Source organism: Onychomys torridus, chromosome 4, assembly GCF_903995425.1.
Source record: "Onychomys torridus chromosome 4, mOncTor1.1, whole genome shotgun sequence".
In the NCBI taxonomy this organism is placed as follows: Eukaryota; Metazoa; Chordata; class Mammalia; order Rodentia; family Cricetidae; genus Onychomys; species Onychomys torridus.
In genome coordinates, this window is record NC_050446.1 from 61,488,546 (window position 1) to 61,500,561 (window position 12,016).

Here is a 12,016-nt window from a genome sequence, read left to right on the forward strand (position 1 = left end):
GAGGCCATCCGGGTTCTGCCAACTCAGGCTGATGTGGTTTCAAGTAAGTCCTAGCTCAAAGGTAAATCTGACACCAGCACTTGAACTTAATGCGGCCATCTGCCAGGCTCTTCCCGAGAACCCACAAATTAGGGATATGGATGGGATGGTGTTGGGGGTGGAAGGCGAACTCATTGCAGAAAGGATCCGATCCACTTGCCAGGGTACAGCGGGTAAATAGGCAGTCACCGACATCCGCATTCTCTTTGCAGCTGGTGGGGGCGTCAATTCTGGCCACAGCTCTGTATTTTTCTTGCTCGACGGACTCCTTCCCAGATTTTTTACAGGAGGGACGGACATGAACGATTCCAACACACAAACAAACCCTGAAAGCCTGACAAAACTGCATAATTTCTCTTCGGAATCTACGCTTTGAAGAAGAGCGGCTTGTAACTTTCTAAGGAGAGCTCCCATTTCCTAGTTAGGAATTCAGCCGCGTGGGATTCCACAGCAAGACCCTCGCTTTTAGTAGCCTGGGGGTACCGACACTCTAGGCGACAGTCCCGTTGGTCCTCCCGAGTAGTGTCTTTCTAGCCAGGTCTTCCTCTCTATGGTCTGTGAGCGACTTCCGGTGGCGGGACGCGGGACCGCGCACGCGGGAAAACCTTCCCCGGCCTCCCCTCCCCCGCACCCCTACCTCCTCCCCCGCGTCCCCCTGCGCCCACCGCCCGCCCTGTGCCGTCGCGAGGCTGCAGCTCGAAGAGGTGGGTGGTCGCGATCCCCGGGTCCCGGGTGTGCATGGGCCCCGCTCCCCCGCGGGACGCTCGAGATGGATCGTTCCGCGTTCAAATTCGCCGGCAGTGGGCGAATCCATATTAAAAGGAGGGGGAGAAACGTGGGTCCAGGAGGCCTCGGGGTGGTGGGTTCGCTGGGATCCGGACACTACCCTCTGAGCGGAGTGGAGGTGCGCTCTCTCAGCAGGTCCCGGGGTTCCGCCGATAGTTGCCTTGCCTGTCGGTGGAACGTCCCGAGAGGGTGTCGGGTTGGGGTGTAAACGCCACTATAGGCCTCGTTCTGCACCTAGGGTCCTGGGCCTTGGCCTCAGGAACGCTGCAGAGCCGGTCTGTAAGTTCCCGGGGCCGTGGAGAACTTGAGACAATCCAATCCAGGCACAACTACCCATGGGTGAGCCGAGTAAGGTGGCGTCTTTACTTGCTTCTCAATCTCCTTCCCGAATTCAGATTCCCACTCCGCTGAACATCTGCACACCTAACCAGGAATTGGGGCACAGCTCCCAGAAAAGGGCTCGTTTTCTCTGGTGCTGCCTAGGGCTCTGTGCTCAGGCCACCACGGGCAGGTGAATATGGCAGAGACACTGGAGTTCAACGACATCTTCCAGGAGGTGAAAGGGTCCATGGTGAGAATGGCTTGGGCTTTTAATAAAGGCAGAGATTGGGAAGAGTTCGTGTCCATTAACAAAGCTCAGCTGACTACTACTTTGGAAATAGTGTATCTGGTGTTCTCCCCAAGCAAAAGTAGCAGCAGAGTCTCGAGTTGTGATCTTGAGTTTGAAGAGATTGCACGTGCAGTTCTGTCCTAAACTCCTGTGTTAAAAACCAGGAAACTGGGGCCCTTACAAGGCTCTGGGTGCCAGAGTCAAGCTTGCAGTCTAGAGTTGGTGCCTCTTGTGTCTTTTGCCTTGATCTTACCACTTGACCTGTTGCTTTTCCGTTGATAATCTGGCCAGCCTGCAGCTTCACACGGGGGAGGGGTAAAGTGAACCTGTTAACACACTGTATCCTGCTCTGAATCTGGGTCTGTATTTTGGGCAGAATGATGGGAGGCTACGATTGAGCCGCCAGGGTATCATCTTTAAGAACAGCAAGACCGGCAAAGTGGACAATGTCCAGGCCGGGGAGTTGACAGAAGGCATCTGGCGCCGGGTGGCATTGGGCCACGGACTTAAACTGCTCACAAAGAATGGCCATGTCTACAAGTATGATGGCTTCCGAGAATCGGTGAGAGATCCTGCTGCCCTGACCCTCTCCTTTTGTAACTTCCCTGCCTTGGTTGTTTTTAATCTTCTAAAGACAGTTGGTGTTCTGATAATCATGTCATTGCTCACTTGGGCTGCTCAGAGCAGGGCTGCTGGAGACGATTGAACAAGAAACTAGTGTTCTGTTTTTCAGTGCCCATGTCTTGGGAATTTCTTTGTACCAGGTTTTCTAACATCTTAATTTAGGTAATGGTTTCCATTTGCTCCTTCTGTCCTGCTTCAGAATCTTAGCTTGGTGCTCTAGGATTTTTTTCTTTTTCTTTCTTTCTTTCTTTTTTTTTTTTTTTCTTTCCATTTTTGAACTGCTTGAGTTACTTGGTTTTAATATCCATTTTCATCAAATGAGCATCTACACAAAGTTTAAAAACTCGGTAAGGTGTGATACATATATCTGGGAATAGAAGCTCCTTTACTCCTCTCCTAGCCTGTTTTTTTGTTTTGTTTTTCAAGACAGGGTTTCTCTGTGTTGTTTTGGTGCCTGTCATGGATCTCGCTCTGTAGACCAGGCTGGCCTCGAACTCAGAGATCTGCCTGGCTCTGCCTCCCAAGTGCTGAAGTGCTGGGATTAAAGGTGTGCGCCACTACTGCCTGGCTAGCCTGTTTTTTTTTTTTTGTGTGTGGGGGGGGCGTGCTATGTGTATATGTGTATATATAATTATTTATTTTGCTGGTTGGTGTTGGTACATTCCTTTAACGTATGCAGGGGCATTGAGGCCAGCCTAGTCTAAGAGTGAATTCCAGGACAGCCAGGGCTAAACAGATAAACCCTGTCTTGAAAAAACCCAAAAAACAAACAAAACAAACCCACAAAAACTTATTTTATGTATATGAGGCTTTGCTAAGCATGTACGCCTGTGCACCATGTGCATGCCTGGTACCCTCAAAGCTCAGAGAAGAAGGCATCGGATCACCTGGAATTGGAGTAACGGACAGCTGTGAGCCACCACCATGTGGGTACTGGGAATTGAACCCAAGTCTTTTGCTAGGACTCTTAACCACTGAGCTATCATGTCTCTATCATTATTTTAAGTAGCCTGGGTGGTAGTGGCTCACACTTTTAATCCCCAGCACTTGGGAGTCAGAGGCAGGCAGATCTATGAGAGTTCTAGGCCAGCCTGGTCTACAAAGTGAGTTCTAGAACAGCTAGATCTGTTACACAGAGAGACCCTGTCTGGAAAAACCAAACCAAACCAAAACAAAAAGGTTTTAAACATAAACGTTAAGAGAAGGAAGCTGGGCAAAGGTGGCCCACGCCTTTAATTCCACCACTCCAGGAGGATCTCTGAGTTCAAGGCCAGCCTGGTCTACAGAGTGAGTTCCAGGACAGTCAGGGCTGTTGCACAGAGATACCCTGTCTGGGAAAAACAAAAACAAACAAAAATCGTTTAGAGAAGGAAAGAGGCTTGGAAGAAGGACATCCGTGAGAGCGTCTGAGGGCGTCTGGGTCCCAGAAACAGCTTCTAGTAACCAAGTAAAATCGTTTTTAAACAGTTTCCCAGTTGATGTGCTGAGTTAGCTCTGGCGTCTGATAAAGGATATATTGCTGAACTTTTTCTGAACTAGAGAGTCTCAGGACTTTGAAATTGTGTTGAGATCCAGAGGGTTTGCACTTTCTTCTTACAATTTACAGGAGTTTGAGAAACTCTCTGATTTCTTCAAAACTCACTATCGCCTTGAGCTAATGGAGAAGGATCTGTGTGTGAAAGGCTGGAACTGGGGAACAGTGAAGTTTGGTGGTGAGTGAGGAAGATTGAGGTTTGGGGAGAAGGTGGGCTGAAGGGCTTCAGATGTTACCTTGCTTAACTCTGATCTAATTTCTGATTCCCAGTTTGTGTGTTTAGCATGTATTTGTCTAGCGTGTATAGTGTTTCAGACACTGTGCCTGCTCGTGGTACGGTGTGAACAGAGTTCCTCTGGTCCTCTGTCCTCACGGAACTCAGCTGGTGGAAATGCTGCTGCAGACTCTCCCGGGGAGGAGTTTGTGGCTTGAATAGCTCTTTCCTCACAGGACAGCTGCTTTCTTTTGACATTGGTGATCAGCCAGTCTTTGAGATACCCCTAAGCAATGTGTCCCAGTGTACCACAGGCAAGAATGAGGTGACCCTGGAATTCCACCAGAACGATGATGCTGAAGTGTCTCTCATGGAGGTGCGCTTTTATGTCCCTCCTACTCAGGAAGATGGTGTGGACCCGGTAGAGGTGAGGCTTCTGCTTGTTGGGCCGCTGGATATGGCTGAGTAGACTTTGGCTGGCTGGCCTGGGAGCAAAGGCTGGCTATTTGATTACCCATGTGTGTTTGCAGGCCTTTGCCCAGAACGTTCTTTCAAAGGCAGATGTGATCCAGGCCACTGGAGATGCCATCTGCATCTTCCGGGAGCTGCAGTGTTTGACTCCTCGTGGTCGCTACGATATCCGGATCTACCCTACCTTTCTACACCTACATGGCAAGACCTTTGACTACAAGATCCCCTATACTACAGTTCTCCGTCTCTTCCTGCTGCCCCACAAAGATCAAAGACAGATGTTCTTTGTGGTGAGCAAAATCCTGGGGTGCCTGGTTTTTGCCAAAGTCTTTAGTAGATAGAGGTTACTGATGCCTAGAGTTCTGTGTTGTTTAGTTATCTGGGTCTCAGCCTTGTCCACTGTCCTTACCAGATCAGCCTGGATCCCCCCATCAAGCAGGGCCAAACCCGTTACCACTTCCTGATCCTCCTCTTCTCCAAGGATGAGGACATCTCCTTGACTCTCAACATGAATGAGTAAGTATCTCCATGAACTTGTTTCTTGCCACTGTCCAGGAAGAGAGCAGGCCTGCCATTGGTCCTTGTCTGTCTTTGTTTATAGGGAAGAAGTGGAGAAGCGCTTTGAGGGGCGGCTTACCAAGAACATGTCAGGATCTCTCTATGAGATGGTCAGCCGGGTCATGAAAGCACTTGTAAACCGTAAAATCACAGTCCCAGGCAATTTCCAAGGGTAAGGGTGTGGGTTGAAGTTCTGACCTGCTGAGGATGGAGGTGGGCTGGGATGGGAAATGTCCTGTTGCCTTAGTAATTAATAAAACCTTTGCTGTGATGGGCACCCTTGAGTTGAAGCCTGGGTGTACTTCTTGTAATTGTCAGCCCCCTTTCAGAGCACCTTAGCGGGAGTGACTTCTGAGGGCCTGGGCATTCATGTCGCTGCTTCCACATGCGCCTTTTGGCTCTGCTGTGGTCGGTGCTGACCAGGCTCCCTGCATCCTCCACCAGGCACTCAGGGGCCCAGTGTATCACCTGCTCCTACAAGGCCAGCTCAGGACTCCTGTACCCCCTGGAGCGGGGCTTCATCTATGTGCACAAGCCCCCTGTGCACATCCGCTTTGATGAGATCTCGTTTGTCAACTTTGCCCGGGGCACCACGACCACTCGTTCCTTCGACTTTGAAATCGAGACCAAGCAGGGCACTCAGTATACCTTCAGCAGCATCGAGAGGTAAGAGCCGCCCCTCCTGTTACCTCCTGGTTGGCTTGATCCCATCCCACCTCTGCAGGGAAGCTCACCCTGGCCTCGGGTCCTTTCTGGGCCCATGATTGGGCTTTTCTAGCCAAGTTGAATTTTTTTTTCCAGTTTCTCTGAGATCTGGTCTTTCAAGTACTCAGACTCTGGAAATGTATGGGTCATTCTTTTTTCCTGTCCTTAGAAAAGTTAATTTTTATATTATGAAAGCTGTGTGTGTTGGTTCTAGCTCATTCTCCTCTACTCCCCTGATGGTGGAAATATTATCTCTTTCTTTCCTGGAATGAGCTTTGTGCCCAGGAACACAGCAGCTAATGTTTATTGAGTACACTCAGCTGTGAGCTAAACATTTTACAAACATCTTTGTGTTTAATCCTCATAACAGCCCTGCAAAGGGTGAAATGCAGACCAGTAAAAAGATAAAAACCTCCCTTCCCACAATGCCCTGCTCTGGGCCTGTTTGCTGCTGCCTGCCTTTTCTGTCCCATAACTCTTCAGGGCTGTGTCTACCCTAATTGGAGTCCTAGGTCTTGAGTTTGAGCCCTCTTAGCCTGTCAGTATCTGTTCATGATTTAGTCTACCTGATTTGGTTCTAACCAGCTGATGATGATGTTTATCTCCCCTCACAGGGAGGAGTATGGAAAGCTGTTCGATTTTGTTAATGCAAAAAAGCTCAACATCAAAAACAGAGGACTGAAAGAGGTATCTGTGGGAAGGGTGTGCCTCTCCCGTTCTTTCTGTAGAGGAGAAAGGAGCAGAGACTTGGCGGCTTCTTTTTCACTCTTTCTTCTCTTCTTACCCTTATAGAAAAAAGAGGTGCGTGTGGCTCCTTCCCCTTCCTGAGCAGGTTCTCTCTGCATGGCCTTAGATCAGTCTATGCAGCCTCTTAGGAGCCTTTGTGGGGCCAGGAAGGGAGGGGCTTGGATTAACTCACTTTAGTAGGCCCTGCATGTTGGCTGTGAGGACATTCCTGCTCAGGGGCTCCTGGGAGCTGCTGCTCTGATTTCACAGGTGTGGGGAAATGCCTTTGAGTGCTCAGAAGTTCTGGCTTGCACATGATGGCTGACACTCATCTCTTCCTTGGCTAGGGCATGAACCCAAGCTATGATGATTATGCTGACTCTGATGAAGACCAGCATGATGCCTATTTGGAGAGGATGAAGGAGGAGGGCAAGATCCGGGAGGAGAATGCCAATGACAGCAGTGATGACTCAGGAGAAGAAACTGGTGGGCTAGCCTCTGTGCTGGGGCCTGGGGCAGTCAGGCTCTACCCTATGGCCTGGGCTGGGTGTCTGGGGGAAGGGATGGGCCTCCTACCAGAGTGGAAGTTGACGATGTCTGTTTTCTTTCTTAGATGAGTCCTTCAACCCTGGTGAAGAGGAAGACGATGTGGCAGAGGAGTGAGTTTTGATTGGACCTCACAGGAATAAGCTTGTGGCCTATTCATTTAAGGGTTTCTGAGTATTTATCATGCCCCAGTCTTAGCCAGTGGTCCAAGATGGAAAAGTGACCGCCAGTGAAGTGAGACATGAAAGTATTTGTCAAGGTGTCAAGGAATTTCTTAGTGCATAGCATGCTTTAAAACCAGAGAAATGGAAAGAGAATGGGAAGGAGAGCTAGTGCTTATGCATGCTGGGAGTCCTCACTTGCAAGTCATAGTGTAACAGTATCATTTGTATCAGTCAAGACTCTGACTGTCCTCTCAGAAAGTGACTCAAACTGCCTCCACAGGGTTGTGCTGTTATGTTTTGTTTTGATTTTTAAGTTTATGTAACTGCAGAGTGTAGGGATGTAGTTGACCTTAGACACTACTGGATCTGGGTGCTCAGAAGTTGTGAGGAATCTATTTCTTGCTTCTGATTTTACTATTCTTAGAAAGTTTGCTCCATGTCCCTCCGAATGTGGATAGCTTAACACCCAGACGCATGTCTTGGTAAACAGCAAAGTGGACATTTTGTCTCTGGTCAACTGCCTTCCTGAGCTTGAGATAATATGTTCAGGGCTCTAATGGACCAGAACCAGCCTCAGACCCTGCAGTTGGGGTGATCCCTGCAGAAAACTGGGACTGTTGATCCAGAAAGGTTGGGCAGCAAACTCAAAACCAAATTGTGAATGTCCTCCAGAAGCCCACTAGCTTTGCTCACCAAGGTTAAGACACAGATGCTGATGAAGTAAGTGCCTTGGGAACTTCTCAGCAATAGGCAGGTGTAGGCAGCTGTGTGTTCAGAGGAGATTCGGTTTATTGAACAGCAGAGTCGGGTATAGTCAGGCACAGGGACTAGCTTCAGTTGAAGCTTGGTTTGCTCCATTTCAGGGCTGTCTCTTATAGAAAAGACTGTAGTGTAAACTAAGGGGATTTTACTAAATAGGGTGATGAGGTAGATGACTTGGTATGCTGCAAGCTAGCTGGAAACAGTGTTGTGTGCTGAAGGGCAGACGTGGAGTGGAACCTACCTGACTTGGAGCAGAAGAACCCACTGAAACGTTTGTTTTTCACTGATTGAATCAACAAATAACCCTTTGTGGTGGCTGGGTCTGGAGAAGGGATGTGAAGTTATCTTAGTGAAAGGCAGGAAGCTGGGGTGGCAGTGGTGGAGGCTGTCCTTGGGGCTTACTCCCTTGGCCTTTCTGGGCAAATGTCTAGATTCCTTTTACTTCTTTCTCAAGACTTCTGGCTGGGTGGTGGCACACACCTTTAATCCCAGCACTTGGAGGCAGAGACAGCCAGATCTCTGCTGTTCAAGGCCAGCCTGGGCCACAGTGAGTTCCAGGACAGCCAAGGCTATACAGAGAAACTCTGTCTTGAAACAAAACAGAAGAAAAGGTCTGTATCCTGCTGTCTTTTCCTGAGGCTAAGCCTTACTCTGGCAGGTTTGACAGCAACGCCTCTGCCAGCTCCTCCAGTAACGAGGGTGACAGTGACCGGGAAGAGAAGAAGCGCAAACAGCTCAAGAGGGCCAAGATGGCCAAGGATGGCAAGAGCCGCAGGAAGACCTCAGAGGTACAGGCTCGCCTCCAGATTGGGAGAGTGTCAGTGTGTGTCTCATTTCCTTTCTCCTGCTCACAGCCAGCCTGTTGGTTGTGCTGCCTTTGTAGGCGAGTGTGGCTTTGGTAGGTATCTTGTAGGTGGTCCTGAGATGCTCTGTTTCTAGAAGATCTGGATTTTTTTATTCGTTTTTCTAATTTTAATATTTTGACAATTTTATAATACATTCAGTGTGCTGTGATTCTATTCATACCCCTTTCCCCTCTGTTGCCTCCTTCAACTTCTTAACTAATCCATCTTTTACGTTCACACCTCGTCTCTTTGCTCTGTATCTGATGAGTTTAGCTAGGATTGCTTGTACAGCATGAGTAAAATCTTACCAGTGGCTGCACCGCTAAAGAAAATGATTCATCTTCTCCTAGCAACTGGACATTAACTGCATAGAGCTCCTTAGGAAGGGTGAGCCCTCGTGGGTGCCTCTCACCTATGAGAGAATATCAGGGCCCAGTCTTGTATTGGGCTATTGACAGTCACAACAGCCATGTTGTATCTGGGTGGCAGTGTTTCATAGCACTCCGCCCTTTTCTCTGGCTCTTGTCTTCTCCCTGCTCACCTCTTTAGCTATGTCCTCAGGGCCTTGGTGATAGAGATGTTCTGTTCAGGACTGAGCACTCAGTTGTCACTTATTCTCAGCACCGTGACAGATGTGAGTCTCTGCATCCGAATTAGGAGACATCCTGCCTCTGCCGAGGAGATCTCTTGGAGAAGGAAGAAGTTGCCATTCCTGACCTTAAACCTGTTCCTGTGTGCCCAGTACTGTTTAGTTCTTTGTGCATCTCCTCCCCACAATGGTTTCCTTGGGAAAACTTGGGATAGTTGTGAGATGTGGATGGCTCATGGCATTTGGGTTCTTTCTCATATAGGTGAAGAAGGGCAAAGATCCAAATGCCCCTAAGAGGCCTATGTCTGCATACATGTTGTGGCTTAATGCCAGCCGAGAGAAGATCAAGTCAGATCACCCTGGCATCAGCATCACAGATCTTTCTAAGAAAGCAGGCGAGATCTGGAAGGGGATGTCCAAAGAGAAGAAGGAGGCAAGTAGCGGTGGAATGGAGGGGTGGAGAGGAGGGCTTTGTGTGGGGTGCAGGCTGTGCACTTGGAACAGCTGTAGATGTGGCTGCTTGCGTCGGTCTGAGTGGCTGTCTGTGACCGCAGGAGTGGGACCGCAAGGCTGAGGACGCCAGGAGGGACTATGAAAAGGCCATGAAGGAATATGAAGGAGGAAGAGGGGAGTCTTCTAAGAGGTGAGTGTCAGGAACGCAGTGGCCACAGTGGCTGGCTGCCTTTTTAGCAGGTTGTTTTCCCGGTCAGAATTGAGAATTGTGGTACATGTTTTTGACAGCAGCAGAGCAGGGAGTGCTGCTTATACCATTGCTAGTGGTGTGCTGACGTGTGGGCTTAGCAGATAATGTGTCCCGTTTTCCTAGATGAGTTTGAAGTAATGGGAAAGTTCAATGTATCTTTGTGAAGCTTAATTCACAATCTCTATGAGCTTTGAAATAAAACAAAAGTGTCAGGTAAGTTTTGCATGGGTTGCTTCAGGCTGTGACCCTGGTTCTTCTGGGGTACTTGGGTATGATCCTCTCCTTTGGTGCACTTTGGGCTGACGGAGCTGACATTTCATTTCCCATGGTGAGAATAGTGGAGCCAGTACTTGGAAAAGTCCTCATTACAGCCAGGAGAAGTGTGGCTTATCTGACACTATGGGGAGCTTAATGGCCTGGCTGCTTTTGCATTTTCCTAATCTAGGGACAAGTCTAAGAAGAAAAAGAGAGTAAAAGCAAAGATGGAAAAAAAATCCACCCCCTCCAGGGGCTCATCATCCAAGTCTTCATCAAGGCAGCTAAGTGAGAGCTTCAAGAGCAAAGAATTCGTGTCCAGTGATGAGAGCTCTTCAGGAGAGAACAAGAGCAAAAAGAAAAGGAGACGGAGTGAGGTACGGCAGGAATGTGGGGTTGAGGGGCATGGGAGTCTGGAGGTGGGTGACATGGGGGTGTGGTTGGTCTATCAGAGTAATGAGTTAGAGTGGTCAGGTGGGTTTCTGAGGTTGTGATGAATGCAGGAGTCAGCAGGAGGAACCAGGCATTCGGTGCTCTTCACCACAAAGTGGTGGGGAAGGTAGCCAGGACATTACACCTTTACCCTAAGAGACCTTTGGTTTTTCAGGACTCTGAAGAAGAGGAACTAGCCAGTACTCCTCCAAGCTCAGAGGACTCTGCCTCGGGATCTGATGACTAGAGGAAGGAAATTCTTGTCCTTGCCCTGTCCCATCTCCAGGCTTCCTACTCAGTTTGGTACCAGTTTCTCACGTAGTCCTTGGATTCTGCGCCATCTGAGTAACTGCTCCTGGTGGCTTCCACTTCTCTGAGGCACCGAGGGAAACACCTAACCTCTACTGCTTTGCAAGGATGGCTCCTTATAATCTGGGGAAAGCCTGGGTAGGAGCGTGTTCTGTCTGCTCACAGTGCGTTGAAGGATCCAAATCCTCATCTCAGTTTCCCGACTAGGGATAAAGCTGCTTCCTGTCTTGTTCAAGTGGCTGCCGAAGGGGTCGTGTGAAGTCAGGCCGGTAGCTCCTAATAGGGGCCTATTTCTACTTTTATTTTGTATTTCTGGTCTGTGAAGTCAATTTAATAAATGGAACTGACTTTGGAAACGATGTCCTTAAGTCTCCTTTCCCACTTTACACGTGTTTACCCTCCTATCCTTACTGGGCAGGTTCTTCCTGCCCAGCTGGGAAGCAAGTCTCTAGGTACATCCTGTTCTTCCCGGCTGGACAAGCATTGGTTTTCACCCTCGTCTGTGGAACTGTGCTACCTGAGAGTCAAGAAATGGGTGCTGATCTGATTAGAAAGCCTCTCATGGTTCCACTCCATTAGCCAGCACGGGGGTGGGAGTGGGGGTTAGTTCTGAGCTCCATCCTTAATCACCTTAGGAGTCAAGGGTCTTACAAGGCTTGAGATAATAGAATGAGGATCGACTTTCCCTTCTAATGTAGAGAGTGGAAACCTGAGTCAGAAGGATGAGGTGTGTGTGTTTCTGAAGAAGGGGGGGCTACAACATTTTGTGTTTGGGAACTGTATCTAAAAGAGATCTTAAAAAGATAACACAGGGGAAAAAGCTACCCCACTTCCCACTGTGGCTCTCAATCTGAATTTATCTACGTGGGGTGGCCACGTCGCATGCCCTCCCAGGGAGATTCAGGTGTAACAGGAAGCCTCTTCAGTCCGCCAACGGTTCCTTTCGTGCTGCCCGCGCTCTATGGTGCTGTAATCAGTGTAGGCTTAGGGAAAGCACTCCAGGGTGGTTTCCTCTCTAGGCAGTCATCTCGGTGGCGCTGGGGTAAAATTGCGTCAGTTTCGCCTAAGTCTGAATCAGGACCGGCCCCTCATTTACAAGGTCATGAATAATTATGTGCGAGCTGTGCTTGTTTGCATACGGTGC

General features: G+C 49.0%; 1 protein-coding gene across 3 annotated transcripts; it reads left to right on the forward strand.

Moving 5' to 3' along the window:
• Positions 1 to 546: 546 nt before the first annotated feature.
• Positions 547 to 11,231, forward strand: Ssrp1 (structure specific recognition protein 1). Of its 3 annotated transcripts, XM_036184633.1 has the most exons (18): positions 851 to 943; positions 1,221 to 1,396; positions 1,812 to 1,997; positions 3,666 to 3,771; positions 4,044 to 4,234; positions 4,338 to 4,568; positions 4,691 to 4,794; positions 4,880 to 5,008; positions 5,281 to 5,502; positions 6,156 to 6,228; positions 6,334 to 6,342; positions 6,615 to 6,753; positions 6,881 to 6,926; positions 8,398 to 8,527; positions 9,436 to 9,606; positions 9,728 to 9,816; positions 10,322 to 10,508; positions 10,739 to 11,231. In XM_036184633.1, the coding sequence occupies exons 2-18, from the start codon at positions 1,343 to 1,345 to the stop codon at positions 10,808 to 10,810; spliced, it is 2,139 nt and encodes a 712-aa protein (XP_036040526.1). In that variant the 5' UTR covers positions 851 to 943; positions 1,221 to 1,342; the 3' UTR covers positions 10,811 to 11,231. The 3 variants fall into 3 exon arrangements, with proteins under 3 accessions (XP_036040527.1, XP_036040526.1, XP_036040528.1); XM_036184634.1 differs by lacking the exons at positions 851 to 943; positions 6,334 to 6,342 and adding an exon at positions 547 to 743; XM_036184635.1 differs by lacking the exon at positions 6,334 to 6,342 and having other exon boundaries at positions 852 to 943.
• Positions 11,232 to 12,016: the final 785 nt, after the last annotated feature.

Excerpts from the sequence above, each read along its gene's own strand:
- Ssrp1 (XM_036184633.1), top strand. The coding sequence starts at position 1,343 with ATGGCAGAGACACTGGAGTTCAACGACATCTTCCAGGAGGTGAAAGGG. Across the intron at positions 6,754-6,880 it reads TGACTCAGGAGAAGAAACTG|ATGAGTCCTTCAACCCTGGT; the intron begins GTGGGCTAGCCT and ends TTTCTTTCTTAG. Across the intron at positions 9,817-10,321 it reads AGAGGGGAGTCTTCTAAGAG|GGACAAGTCTAAGAAGAAAA; the intron begins GTGAGTGTCAGG and ends TTCCTAATCTAG.